This window comes from Phycodurus eques, chromosome 2, assembly GCF_024500275.1.
Source record: "Phycodurus eques isolate BA_2022a chromosome 2, UOR_Pequ_1.1, whole genome shotgun sequence".
In the NCBI taxonomy this organism is placed as follows: Eukaryota; Metazoa; Chordata; class Actinopteri; order Syngnathiformes; family Syngnathidae; genus Phycodurus; species Phycodurus eques.
In genome coordinates this window covers 39,254,415-39,272,407 of record NC_084526.1, presented here as the reverse complement: position 1 = coordinate 39,272,407, position 17,993 = coordinate 39,254,415, and the positions used below count along the sequence as shown (strand labels likewise).

General features: G+C 41.9%; 3 protein-coding genes across 8 annotated transcripts; 2 read left to right on the top strand and 1 right to left on the bottom strand.

Moving 5' to 3' along the window:
• Nucleotides 1–59: 59 nt before the first annotated feature.
• LOC133416454 (uncharacterized) lies at nt 60–2,322 on the top strand. 2 transcript variants are annotated; one of them, XR_009770251.1, is made up of 2 exons: nt 60–378; nt 1,457–2,322. XR_009770251.1 is itself a non-coding variant. In XM_061703360.1 (2 exons), the coding sequence occupies exons 1-2, from the start codon at nt 90–92 to the stop codon at nt 2,006–2,008; spliced, it is 759 nt and encodes a 252-aa protein (XP_061559344.1). In that variant the 5' UTR covers nt 60–89; the 3' UTR covers nt 2,009–2,322. The 2 variants fall into 2 exon arrangements, 1 of the variants encoding a protein (XP_061559344.1); XM_061703360.1 differs by having other exon boundaries at nt 1,539–2,322.
• Nucleotides 2,323–3,042: 720 nt separating this feature from the next.
• Nucleotides 3,043–15,274, top strand: mns1 (meiosis-specific nuclear structural 1). 3 transcript variants are annotated; one of them, XM_061670617.1, is made up of 11 exons: nt 3,043–3,138; nt 3,236–3,303; nt 4,754–4,963; nt 7,110–7,237; nt 7,748–7,850; nt 7,968–8,197; nt 9,355–9,571; nt 9,655–9,762; nt 10,821–11,078; nt 11,546–11,671; nt 12,032–15,274. In XM_061670617.1, exons 2-11 carry the CDS (start codon nt 3,301–3,303, stop codon nt 12,134–12,136), a joined length of 1,488 nt encoding a protein of 495 aa, XP_061526601.1. In that variant the 5' UTR covers nt 3,043–3,138; nt 3,236–3,300; the 3' UTR covers nt 12,137–15,274. The 3 variants fall into 3 exon arrangements, with proteins under 3 accessions (XP_061526601.1, XP_061526600.1, XP_061526602.1); XM_061670616.1 differs by having other exon boundaries at nt 3,043–3,303; XM_061670618.1 differs by lacking the exons at nt 3,043–3,138; nt 3,236–3,303 and adding an exon at nt 4,590–4,648.
• On the bottom strand, nt 12,811–17,445 carry tex9 (testis expressed 9). 3 transcript variants are annotated; one of them, XM_061670622.1, is made up of 12 exons: nt 17,218–17,445; nt 17,028–17,096; nt 16,719–16,786; nt 16,545–16,617; nt 16,292–16,334; nt 16,175–16,230; nt 15,936–16,075; nt 14,716–14,807; nt 14,453–14,626; nt 13,468–13,602; nt 13,183–13,317; nt 12,811–13,114 (listed from the first exon to the last, which is right to left on the bottom strand). In XM_061670622.1, exons 2-12 carry the CDS (start codon nt 17,066–17,068, stop codon nt 13,037–13,039), a joined length of 1,035 nt encoding a protein of 344 aa, XP_061526606.1. In that variant the 5' UTR covers nt 17,069–17,096; nt 17,218–17,445; the 3' UTR covers nt 12,811–13,036. The 3 variants fall into 3 exon arrangements, with proteins under 3 accessions (XP_061526606.1, XP_061526604.1, XP_061526605.1); XM_061670620.1 differs by having other exon boundaries at nt 12,811–13,317; nt 16,545–16,786; XM_061670621.1 differs by having other exon boundaries at nt 12,811–13,317; nt 13,516–13,602; nt 16,545–16,786.
• Between the last annotated feature and the right edge of the window lie 548 nt (nt 17,446–17,993).

Here is a 17,993-nt window from a genome sequence, read left to right as displayed (position 1 = left end):
TTTAACGTAAAACGGGTTTGAAAAGAAATGCCAATCGCGGTTCGTGTCAAAACGTCATTTCCGGTCTACCTGCAGTTTGAAACAAAACAATGGCGGCAGAGACCTTGAGCAATTCAGTGAAGTCTCTTAAAGCAGCACCTTTTGAGAGAAGAACGTTCCAGCAGAAGCTCGACGTTAAAGAAAGCGGGCCCGACCAGCCGAACATTAAAATTAAGCAGAAGTCAAAAGACAGAGGGAGAGAATACACGAAGTCTTTCTTTAAGAGCTGGTTTAGCAACAGGGCCTGGCTAGCGGCGTGCAGCGAGACGAATGCTCTGTTTTGTTTCCCCTGCCTGCTTTTCCCCACGTCAGCATGTGATTCCGCATGGACAAGAATAGGTATGAGGGATTTAAAACACTTTGCTGAAAAGGCAAAAAAAAAAAAAAGCATGAGCTTTCTGGGATCCACGTGGCAAATTCACTGCGTCTAGCCATGTTTGGGAAAGTAAACGTTGCTTGCCAGCTTGATGAGGGCTACAGGTTAGCCATTCGTAGCCACAATAGGGAGGTTGACAAAAACAGGCACATCCTATCTAAAATAATAGATTGCGTTAAGTTCTGTGGTGCATTTGAACTTGCACTGCCTGGTCATGATACTAGGTTTCGATGCTCACCAACTAAACCTCATCGTGCAGCAGGTGACTTCACATGTCCCCACAGTGAGTAATTTCTTCTCAGACCTGGCTGGATTTGCTGCATTTTTCCCCCCAAGATCTCCACAGAGAACCAGTGTGCTTGATAGCGTGGTAGCCCACAGACTCACAAAAGCAAGCACAGTGAGGTGGAACTTCCACAGCCAAGCTGTGAACACTGTTTTTGAGCACAAAGAAGACCTGCTCCAGTGTTTTGGAACCATCAGGGACTCGGGAGAGTTTGATCCTACCCCTATCCCAACTGTCATTGGGCGGGAGGCGGGGTACACCCTGAACTGGTTGCCAGCCAATCGCAGGGCACATAGAAACAAACAACCATTCGCACTCAGTCATGCCTACGGGCAATTTAGAGTCTCCAATTAATGCATGTTTTTGGGATGGGGGAGGAAACCGGAGTGCCCGGAGAAAACCCACGCAGGCACGGGGAGAACATGCAAACTCCACACAGTCGGGGCCGGCGATTGAACCCGGGTCCTCAGAACTGTGAGGCTGATGCTCTAACCAGTCGTCCACCGTGCTGCTAAATTTAATCTCTCAATATTTAAACTTGCTTGTTGGTCTTGGTTAAGTAATGAATATTTTCCAATTATATTACAGCAGTATTTATACAATTAGTGCAAGAGGGAAATATAATATTGACAGTAATACACCACGTATATATTGCAAAAACATGATTTGATATGCATAGTATTATGTTTTTAATATGCTATAATGAACTCATACATACACTGAGTTATTTAGATATTTTTGTGTTCATTTTTTAGGTTTGTGACACCATCATGTGCCATATAAGTGAAAGATTTGCCTTCACAAAGCATCTGATTAGTGCTACACTGCTATGTGCAGCCAGATTTCAGGAGTACCACAGCCAGTTTCCTGAAGCAGCACTGAACACCACCATCGAGGCTTACCCATTGCTGAACAAGAGCAGGCTGAAAACTGAACTGGCTCTAGTCTACAGCAATGATGAGTTCCGGAACTGCAGTGGTGTTGTGACTCTGTACCAGCTTTTCATGGAGAACAATCTTCAGGACATCTTCTCGGATACGGTGGCTCTGCTGAAGAGCCTCATCACGACGCCGAGGACCACAGCTGAATCTGAGAGGTGTTGCTCAACACTGGAGAGAATCAAGACCTTCCTCAGGAACACAATGTCACAGGATCATCTCAATGCATTAGCCATGCTCTTTATTGAGAGGAATCTTGTCAAAAACATCCCTGACTTTAACCATAGTGTCATTGATAAATTTGCCTCAAGGACAGAAGGGCAAAATTTATGTACAAAAAATAGAACATTGCATGACACCATCAGATGACGTCACAATTTGTGAAATGCGCAATTTTTTGTTTTCTTTTGTAATCCTGCTCACTTGAACGTTTTTGCAATACTTCTGCAACCTGCAGTACTTGAACAGTTGACTCCAATGCTTGCATCTTTGCAATTATATGGATGTTTTTTGCACTAGCTGAACTACGACTGCCAAAGTCAAATACAGTGCTTTTTTTCAAATGGCCATTGTTTTAAATTGGTTCTTACGTCTTCAATATTTATCTTTTGTAATTTAAAAGTTTTTTTCAATTTGTCAGTGGAGGGAGACTTGCAAAGAGAGTTTCAGTGCTACTTTTGTTTTTTTCTGTCCTAATTATAAATAAACCTTGAAATAATTTTTTTCGGTAATCAATGTATATACTCTTTGGTGTTACGCGTTAGCTAGTGGTGACAACCCTCCTCGAGCTGTCAACCTTATAGTGGTGGAGGGGGTTTGTGTGTCCCAATGATCCTAGAAGCTAAGTTGGCAGGGTCACCCATGGCAAACAGATCCTAGGTGAGGGACCAGGCAAAGGACAGGTCCAAAAACCTCTATGAAGATTAAAAAAATATATATATATATCAGGAAGAGGTTTTCCCTTGCCCGGACGCAGTGCTACGAGTAGGGGGCCAGAAGTCTATAAGTGAGTGATGTATGCGGTCTGGTTGAGCCTAGTAGTAATTGTCTTACAAATGAGGACAAAGCAAGTATTAAGTACACTGACCTTAAACTCAGTTTATCGTGTAATTGCTCAAACGGCTTTCTATTGGTCCAGGTACTGAATGAGCCACTAGTACAATGATCAATTTAAGTCATGCTGATAGGCTCCAGCATAAGTGCCAATCTAAAATGAACATTCATTTGTTTTAATACGTGTATTTTTTTTGCCGTTGTTTAATTAAATGTAATTTAGACCGATGAGCCGACGTGTAATCACATCTACCTGACGACAGTAAAAATAAATAAAAATAAAATAAATTGCGGGCAGTGCGGACATCCCGGATATGACGCAATCACCAAACGACCTTTACTATTGGATGAGCACCGGACGCGGTTCCCAGGGAAACACATCATCAAACGTTTGGCGAAACGTCGTCAACACGCTTCAAACGACCTGAAAGCTTTACTTCGACACGGTACAAGCTCTGTGAAAAAGAAAGGCTCCATAATAGGAAGCGCGTTTGAAGTTGGTGTGACGTTAAACCATTTTTTTAATTGTTGTTTTTTAAAAAGATTTCTCGAAGCGAAGTCACGTGCCAAGAAGGTTGAATTGAAGACGGCGGAAATAAGCGAAAAAGATGGTAAAACTTCCGTGGCAATGCATAAACGATGTGTGTGTGTGTGTGCGGTGTTTTTCCCCACTACCAAAATAAGGTTTTTTTTCTCCCACTACTAGTGGCACTTTTAGTACATGTTACAAGTGAGGCAAAACTGCAATATTTGACAACTGTGTGCTACTAGTGACATTCTAAAGTTCTGCTAATTAACTTCTAGTGCTTCACTAGTATTACTAGTAGCGCGCAGATGTCAACGAGTGTGCAGCTTTGCTTCACTCGTAGCGTGTGGTTGTCCTCCGAGTGAGCAAAAAAATATTAAGACGACACAGTCGATCTAGCCTAGTGTGCTGAATTGTCTTACTAGTAAGGTCTCTACACTACTAGTGCTGTTTTTGGCCTTCATGTATCCATTTAACTGTGTTGCACTAGTAGCACTACTATAGCCCCAACTGATAGGCATGTGTCATGCGCTGTTAGCCTCCTGGACCCTAGTAGAACCATCAAAATACCCATTAGTAGTTTTGTCTCACTGTTAACGTATAGTTGTCCTACTAGTAACTGAGTGCCATGACTGAGATAATTGTTTTTGTCAATAAAGAAAAGAGGATTGCTGTTAGTAAATACCTGGAGTCACTCTCTTTAAAAACCCAAACTGATCGATTCCGACCTGACTTCCAACAGTCATATCAAATCATTCACTAAAACAGCATTGTACCAGCTGAAGAACATATCCAGAGTGAAGGCTTGCATGTGCCAAGCAGACCAGGAGAAACTCATTCATGCTTTTATCTCAAGGAGACTTGACTATTGTAATGGTCTTCTGACTGGATTACCCCCAAAAAGCAATAAACAGGTGCAGCTCATTCAGAATCCTATTCTAAAGTCTCTACAGTGACTCCTAGTCAGCTTTAGAATATACTTTAAAGTTCTGCTACTTATCTATAACTCACTAAATGGCTTTGGTCCTGAATTCATGAATGAAATTCTCATGGAATATAAACCCAGTAGGGCTCTGAGATCCACAGACTCAGGTCAAATAGTGGAGCACAGAGTGTTTATAAATTCAGGTTAAAAACTCTTTTTTTTTAAAAGAGCATTTCCAGTTTTCAATGATCTACTTGCAATGTATGGTGTTTCATTGTATTTGTATTTTTCTCTTTGTTTTAAATGTTTATAAGCTGTTCTTTTTAAAATGCTTTTTCTCACGTAAAGCACATTTAGTTATGTTGTATATGAAATGCGCTACATAAAAATTTTTTTGTTTTGCTTTCGTGTGCAGAAATATACAGTAGTGAAAAAAAACGGTAAGACACAATCGTTCTGCTTGTGCGCCTGCGTCTTTCTACCAGTGTGCTGAATTTGCTTACTAGTGAGGAAAAAGAGCAAACTAGTACATGAACCTCAAGCTGGATATGAAAGAAATTCTCAAACGGCTTTCCATAATCGTGTGCATTGTCTTTCCCGCCGTGTCAAGAGTCGTAACCTGACCCGCAGTCAGCAGTATCGGCTGGTGGAACAGCGGCGTGCCCTCGAGGAGCAGAAGCAGCTCGAGGGCCTGCGAGTGGACCGCGACCGGAAAATGGTGGCCGCCATGAAGGAGGAGGACAATGTGGACAGGAAGAGGTTCTTACGACAGGTGCAGGAAGAGCTGAAAGAGAGAGAGATAGAGAGCGCCATGGTACAGGTGTGTTTTCGCAATGCTGAACCACGTACATGGGGGAGGGGGGGGGGGGGGGTTGACACTATCTACAGTATCTCTCGAATCTATATTGCTATCTATCTCAATTCCATTGAAGTTGTTAAAGTAAAGTAAAACGTAAATACAACGGAGTACAATGACTTGCAAATCCATTCCACCTATATTCAATTGAATACACTACAAAGACAAGATATTTAATGTTTAAACTGATAAACTTTGTTTTTTTGGGCAAATGTTCAGTCATTTTGAGTTGGATGTCTGCAACACATCACAAAAAAGTTTGGACGTCGCCTTTCCTTTTAACAACACTCAGTAAGTGTTCGGGAACTGAGGACACAAACTGTTGAAGCTTTGTATGTGGAATTCTTTCCCATTCTGGTTTGATAGTTCAGTTGCTCAACAGTCTAGGATCTCCATTGTCGTATTTTGCTCTTCATAATGTGCCATACATTTTCAATAGGAGGCAGGTCTGGACTGGTGGCGGGCCAGTCTCGTACTCAGACTCTTTTCCTACGAAGCCACACTGTTGTAACACATGCAGAATGTGTCTTGGCATTGCCTTGCTGAAATAAGCAGGAACGTCCCTGAAAAAGACGTTGCTTGGATGGCAGCATATGTTGATCCAAAACCTATGTGCATTAATGGTGACTTCACAGATGTGCAAGTTTAAAGTTTAGTGCCATGGGCACGAACACACTCCCAACCCATCACAGATGCTGGCTTTTTCACTTTGCGCCAATAACAATCCGAATGGTGCTTTTTCTCTCTGGCCCAGAGGACACAACCTCCATGATTTCCTCCAAAGAAATTGAAATGTGGACTAGTAACACCACAGTACACTTTTCCACTTTGTGTCTGTCAATCTCAGATAAGCACGGGCCAGAGAAGCTTGCAGTTGGGTGTTGATGATATAGGGTTAGGTATATGGTGGAGTTTTAACTTGCTTTTATAAATCCAGTGACTAACTGCTTTAACTGAAAATGGTTTTCTGAAGTGGTGGCACAGTGTATGACTGGTTAGAGCGTCAGCCTCACAGTTCTGAGGACCGGGGTTCAATCCCGGGCCCCGCCTGTGTGGAGTTTGCATGTTCTCCCTGTGCCTGCGTGGGTTTTCTCCGGGCACTCCGGTTTCCTCCCACATCCCAAAAAACATGCATGAATTGGAGACTCTAAATTGCCCGTAGGTGTGAATGCGAGTGCAAATGGTTGTTTGTTTGTATGTGCCCTGCGATTGGCTGGCAACCAGTTCAGGGTGTACCCCGCCTCCTGCCCGATGATAGCTGGGATAGGCTCCAGCACGCCCGCGACCCTAGTGAGGAGAAGCGGCTCAGAAAATGGATGAATGGATGAATGGATGGATGGATGGATGGATGGATGGGTTTTCTGAAGTGTTCCTGAGCTCACGTGGCAATATCCATCACACAATGATGCCGATCTTTAATGCAGTGCCTGAAGGATGGAAGGTCACTGGCATTAAACGTTGGTTTTCGCCTTTGCCGTTCACATGCAGGAATTACTTCAGATTCTCAGACTCTTTTGATGATATTATGAACCGTCGATGACTGAATCGCTAAATTCCTTTGCAAATGTACGTTGAGGAACGTAGTTCTTAAAACTGTTGAAGCGCTCATGCAGTTGTTCAAAAAGTGGTGACCCTCGCCTCATCCTTGCTTGTGAACAACTGAGCCTTTTGGGAATGTTCATTTTATACCCAATCAGGACACTCACCTGTTTCCATTTAACCTGTTCACCTATGGAATGTTCCAAACAGCTGGTGTTGTTTTTTTTTATTAGCATTCCTCGACTTTCTCTCTCTTTTGTTGCCCCTGTCCTGGCATTTTTAGAACGTGTTGCAGGCCTCAAATTCAAAATGAGAGCCTATTTGCAAAAAAAGCAATTACGTTCACCCGTTTGAACATCAAATATCTTTTCTTTCTAATGTATTCAATTGAAGATAGGTTGAAAAGGATTTGCAAAGTATTGAACTGTATATGTTTGGAACATTTTACACAATGGCCCAACTTCATTGGAATAGGGTTTTGTATATACTATGTATATATACCGGTACTACAAATAAGTAGCCTCATTTGAACGTGATCACCCCTCACCACCACTCACTAACCAACTTGCAGGCCCACACCGAGAAAATGTTGAGGGAGAAGCAGCTTGTCCAAGAGGAGAAGCTGGCTAAAGAGCTGGCCCGCATCAACCATGACAGGCAAAGAGAAGGCAAAATTAGGCAGTATATTAGAGAGAACAGGTACTGCGCACACTCTTCATACAATTACACTGCTCGCAAAAACTTAGTGACAAGATCCCCATCTTACCATAACTCCTTCACTGCCACTCCTCCATGTTAACATGGATATTTGAATCCAACAGCCGTCAATGGCAGTGTTGAAAGAATGTCGTCATTGAATGAGACTGATCTTCGTCATCCAAATGTGGAATTAATTTTTAATTCCTGGATCTTCTTTCTTGAACTAATCTAGTTTCATCGTTTCATCGTCTGTTTTTGATCGAGCAATGCACGTAATCATGGCAGAGTTAAACATCATTGGGAAATCCTTGGTTGTTTAAAATGTCGTTAAATTCGGGTTGACAATGTGCACATTCGAACACAACAATGTTCATGCTACTGTTTGTTTTGCGTTTGTAATTTCAAAATATCTATCTTTTTAAAGGCTCATACTTGGTGTATTTTATTTTTATTCTCTGCATTGGTTTCCTTTTAATTCATTTTCAGTTGTTTCTTAAAACATATTTTCAGCATTGAGCTTCGAGAATTGGAGTCAAAGTTGAAATTGGCCTACGTGAGCAAGGAGCAAGCGGCACAGATGGCGGAGCACGACGCTATCAAGTGTGAGACAATGGTGACACCCCTCATGTGCACTTTTTCCTTCTACACGCTGCCTCTTGAATAGTATCTCCGAAAAACAAATCGGCCGAGGTGATCGCCTGTACTGTCCCTGTCTCCTCTCTGGCGTCAGCGTGAAGAGGCAGAGCTCTACAACAAGATGAAGAGCGACTTTGACCAGGCGACCCTGGAAGAGGAGAAGCTGGAGCAGCAGAAGCAAGAGGAACAGCTCCAGTACCAGCACGAGCTCAGCCTGCAGCTCATCGAACGGGAGCACAAGAGACAAGGGGCCTACGACGACTTCCTCAAGGAGAAGCTCATGGTGGATGAGATCGTGCGCAAGATTTACAAAGAGGATCAGATGTGAGTCTTGATGATCGCGTTTACACTTCATCGGGCACGGAGCCATATTTGGTAATAGTAAAATAGGTCATTGGAAATCGACACCTCACGACGAGGTCGCAGAACCTCGATTGTGTCTTACCATTGTCATTTGCCTCCCCCCCCCCAAAAAAAAAAAAAAAAAACTAAAGCAGCTAAACTAAACTAAAGCAAAGTCATTTTTGTTAAAATGTATGCTGAAATAATGTATACAATAATTTAAGCAAAATAGAGTGATATTTCAAGTAAAATAAAAATTAAAAAGCTAATGAAATTTGTATAGTTTAATATAAGAATAACATGATGGTGAAAAAAGGTATACCGGTAATGATATTTAGTGATAACTGTTGAAGAAGTCATTGTCCATGGTTGAACATTTACATGTGAGATTTGAGTCAAGTTTTTTTTTTTTTAATTATTATTATTATTATTTTTTTTTTACTTGTAACACTTTGCACTCTTAGGCAAGTTTAAATAGATTGCCTTGTAAGCATTGAACCATATTTGGTCAAGTTTAAAGGTCCCATATTTTGGCTATTTAGACCTCCATAGAGTGACTCTCTAACATGGACTTAGTATAAAAGTGTCAATGTCCTAAAAAACAACAACAACAAAAACGTTTGGTTTTGTAATACGAGTGTCCAAAGCAGGCCCCTCTGACAGCTACTTCTGTTTGACCCAGTTTAGTATTCCTAAAGTGTCCTAAGTATTTCCTGTATAGTGTGGAGCCCCCCAACTGACTTGGGCTAGAAGCAGGGTACGCCCTGGACTGGTCACCAGTTAATCGCAGTGCACAAACATACAAGAATTAACACTCACATTCCCACCTATGGACACTTGAATCTTTAGTAAAATTAACATGGATGTTTTTAGAATGTAGGAGGAAGCTGGAGAGGGTACAATTTAGGGTCTTCCGTAATTTGGCATCTATACAATCTGCCCCCATCCCGGGAGTTCACTGTACCTTTATTGCTTCGTTAGCCTTGTGGTTAGGACGTACCGCTTGCAACCAGTCCTGGGTGTAGAATGCTTCTAGCACAAGTCAGCTGGGAGTTACAAAATAGATGGCCGGGTTAATCAATGCAGAACAACGTAATAATGAATCAGCAAGACTGACGGGTGTCGGTCCTGCGTTGAAGGGAGCGACAAAAGAAGCTGGAGAGGGTGCGTGCCACCCAGAAGCACATCGAGGACTTCCAGACGCAGCGGGCCGAGTGGCAGCGTTTGGAGAAAGAAAGGATGGAGGAGGAGAACAGACGCATCAGGGACTTCGCAAACCAGCAGAAGAAGTCGCAGCAGGACAGGACAGCAAAGATCAGAGCGCGAGAAGAAGCAATACAGCACCTCAGAGATACGGTTGATATGACTGAAGATACTCTTGTTTTTTAACACGCATCAGTGTAGCACTCCTTCAAGAAAGTGTCCCTGCTCTCGTCCAGCTTGCTGAGAAAATGGCCGAGGAGAGGCGACAGCGGGACGAGATGGAGAGAATTCGCCAGGATCTTTGTCTCGAGGAACAAGAAGAAGCCTTTAGAAGGAAAGATATTGTAAGAATCTTTTCTCCTAATGAGCTTTGACAACATCAGAAGTAACGGTTGAAAAGAGGTGGAAAATTCCCCTAAAGTTTCTGGAAGTTAAATTGGGGAATTTGGGAAATAACTCTTGAGTTGAGGGTAATAAAATGGAAAAGGAAATATATGCAAGCATAAATATAAACATTGTTTTGTTATAGCAGATATCCATGCAAAATTGCTAGCGCTCCTTGCTCACATACACTGAAAAAGGTCCTTTGAATTGACTTCATTAGAACTGATGTATATTATCAAATTTTTGCGGAAATAAATTACATCAGTTTACCACAATTTAATCATGTGCAACTGATGTACATAAATTAAGGATTTATTTTCTTTCAGTGTAGCTTGGTTTTAAGGTTATTGTTTAGTTCACATTTGGTACAGGAGTAGGGGGGACAAAATGCCCCCCAAAAATATTTTGGTCTAAGGGTGAACAGATTTGATTACATTTATATAAAAAAAAAAAAAAAAAAAGCCATGATTTCCGTCACCCGCAAGCCAGAAGCTGAGCTGCGCTGTGACTGTATACAGACTTGGTGTATGACGAGAGAGACGATGGCAGTTACAATTATTGTGCCTTACTCGAAAATAATCACCCTCTCAAATGATATAATCACCCCTGCACTTGATGAGTATCAATTTCATGAGGGATAACTTGTTTTAAAGAGACGTCAAGGAAAATGTGTTTTTGCAGGCCACTAAAATAACATGGAGGGCTGGATCTGGCTCGCAGGCCTCGAGTTTGACACATTCTCGTGACCTAAACAAAAAATACTTTGCTCTCCAAGAACCATCGTAGGGTGCAACAATAAAAACGGCGTATTACGGCAGGCCAAAGCGTTCATCAATTCATCAAAAACGAGAGAGATTTTATTCCTCAAAAGTATATTGAATATTATTGTAAGGCACTGTAACATTATGCATAGTTTTGAACTTTGAATTCAGTGATTCTTCACATACCAGTACAGGGACTGTTGCATTAGAGCAGCAAACGCTTTGAAATAGAAACTTTTTTTCCCCCCATCTTCCAGGAAGACATGGAGAGGAACATCAGACAGAGGCTGATGATGCAGAGGACCTGCCAGGAGCAGATGGCTATGAAGGAGATGCGTCGGCAGGCGGAGAAAGATGAAGACGAGGCGTTCCGCAAAATGACCATGGACAAGTTTGCGGAGGACGACCGCATCGAGCAGATGAACGCCCAGAGGCGACGCATGAAGATGATGGAGCACAAACGCGAGGTGGAGAAGCTGATCGAGGACAGACGACGGCAGCACCAGGCCGACAGGGTACCCGCTGAACTTCACTTGTCAATCATAAGCATCGCTATGGAAAGACATTTGAGCATTTATTCAATTGCAAGGATTTATTCATCCTTGATGTGGATCTTAAGGTTGACATTCAACTCACCTGTTATATTGTTGTGTTTTTATTGTTTAATAAAATTCTTGCTTCAGGACCCTGTGGGGTTAACCTGCAAAAAAAAAAAAAAAAAAAAAATAGGAAGTTGCTCCTCAAATCAAGTCTTTGTTTAGCAAAACTGCTCCAAAAGAAAATAAATTATTTCGAGCCTAGTAGAACAAGAACGTACAAGTGAGGCAAAACTAGTAGGGCCCAGGAGGCTACTAGTGCGTGGCACATGCCGACTAGTTGGGCCCAAGTATGCATCAACGGTGAGATATTAACGAACCCTTAACATGGGGAGAAAACTACATTTGTTCTCTGACTCGTTGCCTTTGCTGTCTCTTCCTTGTAGGATATGAAGGCTAAAGAAGAAGCAATGGAGCAGGAGAGAGAGGCGCTGTGCAGACAGATCATCGAAGAGGAAAGACTGCAGCTTCTCCAACGGCACGCAACCAAACTGCTCGGGCACCTACCAAAGGTAACGCAGCGGTCCAATATGGCGCTCACTGCCAAACGCGTGAAAGATCATCATACATTTGTATTTTAATAACTAGGTTTAGTAAAATTATATTGTAGGGGAATTATTATTTTTTTCTCCCTGATTTAGTGGCACCCCATATAGAGCAGGCCATGGCGCTAGTTTTTCCCCATTGAAAAAGTTATTTCTAATAACTCTCTCCCTGATTTAGTGGCGCCCTTAGCATTTCCCTAAATTGCCTAACGGGCAAGCCGGCTGCTTTTTTTTTTTTTTGGGGAAACACTTTATTGTTTTACATGTATATTTCATGTTGGAGAAACAAGTGTTGTAGCCTCCATGACCGCCATTGTCTGCTTTCAGGGTTTGCTTCGTGAAGACGACCTGAAGCATTTTGACGAAGACTTCAGGAAAAACTTCCAGACAAGTCAAGCAGATAACGCTGAAAACCATGGCGGAGATGATTGATTCATTTTCTTTTATTTGTTGCTGTCTTTAGCTTACTATAACAACCGATCCCGCTTTCATGGCCAATCTCTAGTGAATGGTTATAGACACACATGCATAATGGATGACATCTAATACGAGAGGTGCTAATGACAAGGTCAAAATATTAGAAACAGCTACACAGACGTCAGTAAAATATTGGTCAATTAATAGCTTTCTGATGGTGATGGTCGATGTTGTGGTCTGTTGATCCTCTGGTGGTGTCTTGGGCCTTGGGTCAACGAAACACCAGTGACCCGGTGGAATTGTTAGCTCCATCTCAAAAACAGTTTCTCGAGGCATATGCAAGGATTATAACCAGGACCAGGCGAGTACGGGCTGATACCGGCCTTACGATACCAGCCACCGATACTTAAGGCAACAAAAGAATCGTGACATTAAAGTCCCCCTTGCCAGTAGTTGGCGCTACACTGTGGCAGTTTACACATTGGCGAATCATCATGTGCCTCAGAAAGAAATGTTTGTTCGCAATTACCTGTCATTGAAATTTGATATCTCAAACGTACTAGTATCAGTGAGTACTTGAGTAAACACTCGTACTGGTATCGGGCTGTCAGAAAAAAGTGGTTTCAAACATCCCCAATTGTAACGGCTAGTCCTCAAGATTGACACCACTGGATGGAATAAATCCAAGATAATCGGTGAATTAATTATGTCAGTCATGGAAAAACACAAATAAGACTTGAAGGGTGGGTCCACAGCAATGGTTTTAATGTGAAGTCCTTTTTTTTTTTTTTTTTTTGTCAGTATCATTCACTATTTCCCAAAATGAATGTTTAGCGAAAGGAGGTAAAATACAGTACATACATTTGCGATGTCCCACGACTTTACTAAGTCAGTATGGAACTAATATGAAGTCTTTTATGTTTTGCCCCAGTCGAGGGCCTTGATGAACTCTTCCTCTGTGAAAGATAGCAGTTTGGCAGCTTCAAGATGCATCTGCACAAAAAACACAATTCCACATTACCGCCCAGCGACCGTTTTCCAGTTCGAGGAGAGAAGGGCACCTTTTGTCTTTTAAGAACGTCGATCAGCTTGAGCTGCTTCTTCAAACCCACGACCAGTTCCCCTTTCTGCTTTTTCAGCAGTTTATTTTCCGCCAGTAGATTTTCCCGAGTCTGCTGTTCCTCGTTGGTCTTGTCCTTGATTGATGGAAAAGATAGAAATGACTACTAAGAGCAAGTTGGAACTAGGAAGCTTAAGTATTCTTGTCCAGCGTAACTTGGGACTCGTGTGTTTCACTTTTAGTAAGACGAAGCGTTTGAATAAATATGTCCTTTGAGTGCGCTTGCCCTGTTCATCTGTTTGCTTTTGTTGAGTTCCGACTTTAAGCGTTCCACCTCATCCAGAGCTCTGGTGAGACGAAGCTCCACAGTGTTGTGTGCGGCTGCTCCTTGCTTGCTGGATTTATTCAGCTTTTCCATTTCCTGCAGGTCACATTGCATTGTCAAATGGCTGAGATGTTCTACCAGAGGCGTCCAAAGTTCTGCATCGGAGCTATTTGCCGCCCGCTGTGTTGTGTTAAGAATTTAAAAACATGGCCCGCATCAGAGGGAAAAGGAGAAAATTTGGAAAGACAACATTTTTAGACAAATGGAAAAATAAAAAATGTAATTTAAAAATTTTTTTAAAGTGTAATGTTACAGATATGACACTTAAAAAGAAAAACAAAATGTTTCAAGACATCACCCTCCTTTTGATTTATTGTTTTTAAATGTACAGTCTAATGTTACAAGATACTGGGTATTTTTTTTATCAAATAAATAAAAATAGCAAAATTAAGATATCACACGTTTTGATGAAAAGAAACAAACCTTAAATACATTTTGAATGTTACGAGATTTTTTTTTTCCAAATAACTGCTTAGCACAGTGGTTCTCAAACTTTTGACACCAAGTACCACCACCAAAAATACTGAGTTCCCCAAGTACCGCCATTGTGACCAACATTAAAATACAATATTCCTGAAAACATGAAGCGCAGTTTGAGCATTAGCACTGTGCTTAATGAAGATTCAACTCAAATAAAAGGTAACTAAAAATTGTAACTAAATAGAATGTAAAAACCAGTTCACGAAGCTCAAATGCAAATGTATTCCACTCGCAGGTTAAATACAAGTGACTGTACTTAGGCAGTGATTCTTTTGCGGCTTACCATCCGTTTCTCGACGTTCGCAAACATAAGATGAAGTTGCCCCCCCTCTTCCATTTATGTTCCCCTCAGTGGAAAAAAATGTGGACACCCCTGGTCTAGATGGACGCTATCGACGTCTCGTACCTTTTGCAAAGCGGACACTTGCAGCTGAAGGCTGTCGCATTTGACGGCGGCCTCGTTTTCGGAAGCTTTGAGCTTGTCCGTCTTGGTCTGCTGGACGTTGACGGTCCTCTGGAGCTTGATCCGATCCTCCTCCAGCTGCTTGACTTTGGTGTTCAGCTTGATGTTTTCATCATCCTGACCCCCCGGCCACAATGACAATGAGGATTTCTGTGGCTTTCTACCGCTGAAAGGGGGCCCATACGTTTTGTTGGACTGGATTGTACCTTCCTTTTTCTTTCACTGAGAAGCTGATCCATTTCCTCTTGCATCATCTTGATATTGGCCATCAGGGCATGGACTTGTGCACAAGAAACCCCTGAAACCAAATAAACCAGTGAAATCCATTGAATAATTTTAACCCTCAGGGGTTGTTTGACTTAACTAGCCTTTCGGCTTGTTTGTGGACTTTTCGGGCCGCTTATAGACATGAATTAGACTTAAAAAGAAAAAAAAGACCAATCTATAAGGAAAAATAATTGGCGCTTTTTAAAGCTTGCTTAACTTAATGTTAACAAGCAATGCAAAACGCCATAGACAGGCTCACTAATAGCGTCTATGTGGCGGTGTTACAGCACTTGAAGCGACGGATATTTGAACAAAACGGTGCAGCGTCACTTGTAGACAGATAAAATAATACTTTGGCATATATTTTATATCCTTCACGAAAAATGACCGGTATGATTTTGGCTTACTTGGAAGTTGTGACCGTATCCATGTGTACCCCACAATGTGCATTGAATTAAAGCAAAAAATGTTGAATTATTTATATATTATTTATGCCGTTACTGTACGTTTTTATAAAGTTCAGTCTTCTAGAATGCTATTTTTCATTTTTAGAACGAAAAATAGCATTCGTCCACATCGAGAGGAAACACGACCAAACTGTTTTTGGAGGGGAGGCCGGAACAGATTGTCCTTTCCATTCTTGTCCGAACAGGAACAATGATTTGAGATGCGTGTTTTGAATTACACGTGGTCATGGAACAAATGAAACTCTTATTTCAAGGCATGCCTATATGTGAATTTGTGAATATGCAGATACGGGAACTAATAGTCTGCGATTGGCTGGCGATCAAGTTCAGGGTATGCCCCGCCTCTCGCCCGCAGTTGCCTGGGATAGGGTCCAGCATGCCCGCGACTCGAGTGAGGATAAGCGGTACAGAAAACGGATGGAAATAATAGTGGCCACACAAAAGGGGGACACCTTGGGCTCAAGTTAGACATTTTCACTTAGGGGTGTACTCACTTTTGTTGCTGGCGGTTTAAGCCACTCATGGCTGTGCGTTGTTATTTTGAGGGGACAGTAAAGATGTACCACCAGGTGCACTGAGTGTGAATGGTTGTTGATGTGTCCTGTGAGGGGCTGATGAGCAGTCCAAGGTGTACCCCGCCTGGGACCCTCGAGGATAAGCGCTCGGGAAAACGCATGAATGAAACCACATACCCGTCCCTTCGTTGTCGCCATCGCTGAACACGTTGTCGTGAGGGACCAAATGGTTCATCCTGCCCTCTATGTTTTTTATCGTCGTCGCCACGAAGGATTCGGCGGAATCTCCCGCCGCTCCCAAAGCGTCTCCGCAAACTCTGAAAGTCGACACAAGAAAACTAACTTTCACGGAGAGAACGTGGCCCGTGAACGCATCGTTACGGCGTATGTCGTCATTCTGTCCGATCGTAACTCACGCTGGGTTAGAATGGGGCGCTAGTGCTTCCGACGTTTGTGACTTTTTGGGTTCCACCTAGGAGCAAGTTGTAAAATGATTATCATACATTCATTTCGAGCATTTTTTATCGTGATACCTTGCGAGGCTTCGGCACAGGTGTTTCTCGATCCTTGGTGTTACTGGAAGAGAATGGAAAGTAGAAGAAAAAAAACATTGATTATTGCAATAAATCCATTTTCTGTTGCTGACTTTGGGCGAGAGGCGGCGTCGACCCTGGACGGTCGCCAGCCAGTGCCAGGGCACATGTAGACAAACATTCACACCTAAAGACTATTTCATTTTGCATTTTAACACTACCATGCATGTTTTTGGAATATGGGAGGAAACACCTTGCTGCTTTTTCATCCTCGAAGTCCTGCAGCGGGAGCGCGGTTGAAGGCTTGGACAGAAAATCATCTCGTTCTTTCTGAAAATCATAATACTCATAATGATACGAGAGCCACATTGAGGTTAAGTAAAAGCGCAGCGACGAGCCTCCGTTTTGGTGGCATTTGTGTCAAAACTCCCCTTCAGTTGATCTGCTTGCATTGCCAGATTGGCCGCTTTGGCCTCCAGCTTTGCATTTAGCAGCCTGAAAAAACAAAACAAAAAAACCAATAAATAAATACATGGTTAATAGTAAAAGGTGCAAAACCTTCACTAGCAGTTATCTTTGAATTCAAAAAGAGCTCTCTAAAAACCTAACATTTACATTTATCATGGGGTTACTGTCTATTTAACACATTTATGAATCAAAAATCTACTTTGGGTCAACGTTCGGTCACAAAATATACTGAAAACTGCCGAGTCAAATAATGTTGCAGTGCTCTTACTTGTACTTCTCCTCCTTGGCCAAAAGGTCAGTAGCGGGCATCTCTGGTGGGCTTCAAACTTCTTGGGACCTGACGGTCAAATCCCCGAAACAGTTCAGTATAAGTCAACAAATGTGTAAATATATATATTATTTTTTTAAATTAATCAAATAATCTATGGTGGTATTATTTATTTGATTTAATGGTTTACCGTGGCGTCGTAAAATCGGGCGTGTTTACAAGAACTGGTCACGGTAGCCTAGCAACGACTGCAACAATCTGAAACTACGGAGGCCGAATTAGAACACGTGAGATATGAGTGGCTCCCGTCTGCGAAGCGAGTCGCAAACGCGACAAATAAAACGCGCAGACGGTTGATAACTACGTATTTCGCCTTTTAATCTCATGCAGTGTCACCAGTGTGTTGACGCTGCAGCAATATTTGTTCGAAAAAACAAACAAACAAGCAACGTCATTTAACTGCCCTAATCACGTGGGCGTTGCATGACGTCAAACGCGTTATAACGTTCTAATCCAGAATAACACTTTTGTGTGAATGCTGGGAGTTGGAACATTGCTCACAACAACCTGAGAACTCAATTCAAATGTATTCAAAGTTTAATATAAATTGGACGGAAAGAAAGAGCCCAAACAATTATTGAAGCTCAAATACATAGCACTTCAAGTTAAATACAACTGCATTGAAAAATTTTACTGTCGTAAAAATGCACTGTACGTATGCATTAAAAAAATAATAACAACAGGTTATACGCATAGTTACAAACTTCATTGTAATGTTTGTATTTTTAAATAAAATTTACACTATTTGTATTTAATGCGGTGATTATACATAGATTTAATACATTTATGTCTTTTTTTTGGTAGTATTTTTAGTCAAGTCACCATACAGTAACGGTATTTCACAATACAAACATTTTAACACACATTAACATACATTTTCACATACTGAGTAGTGACAGAAAAGCG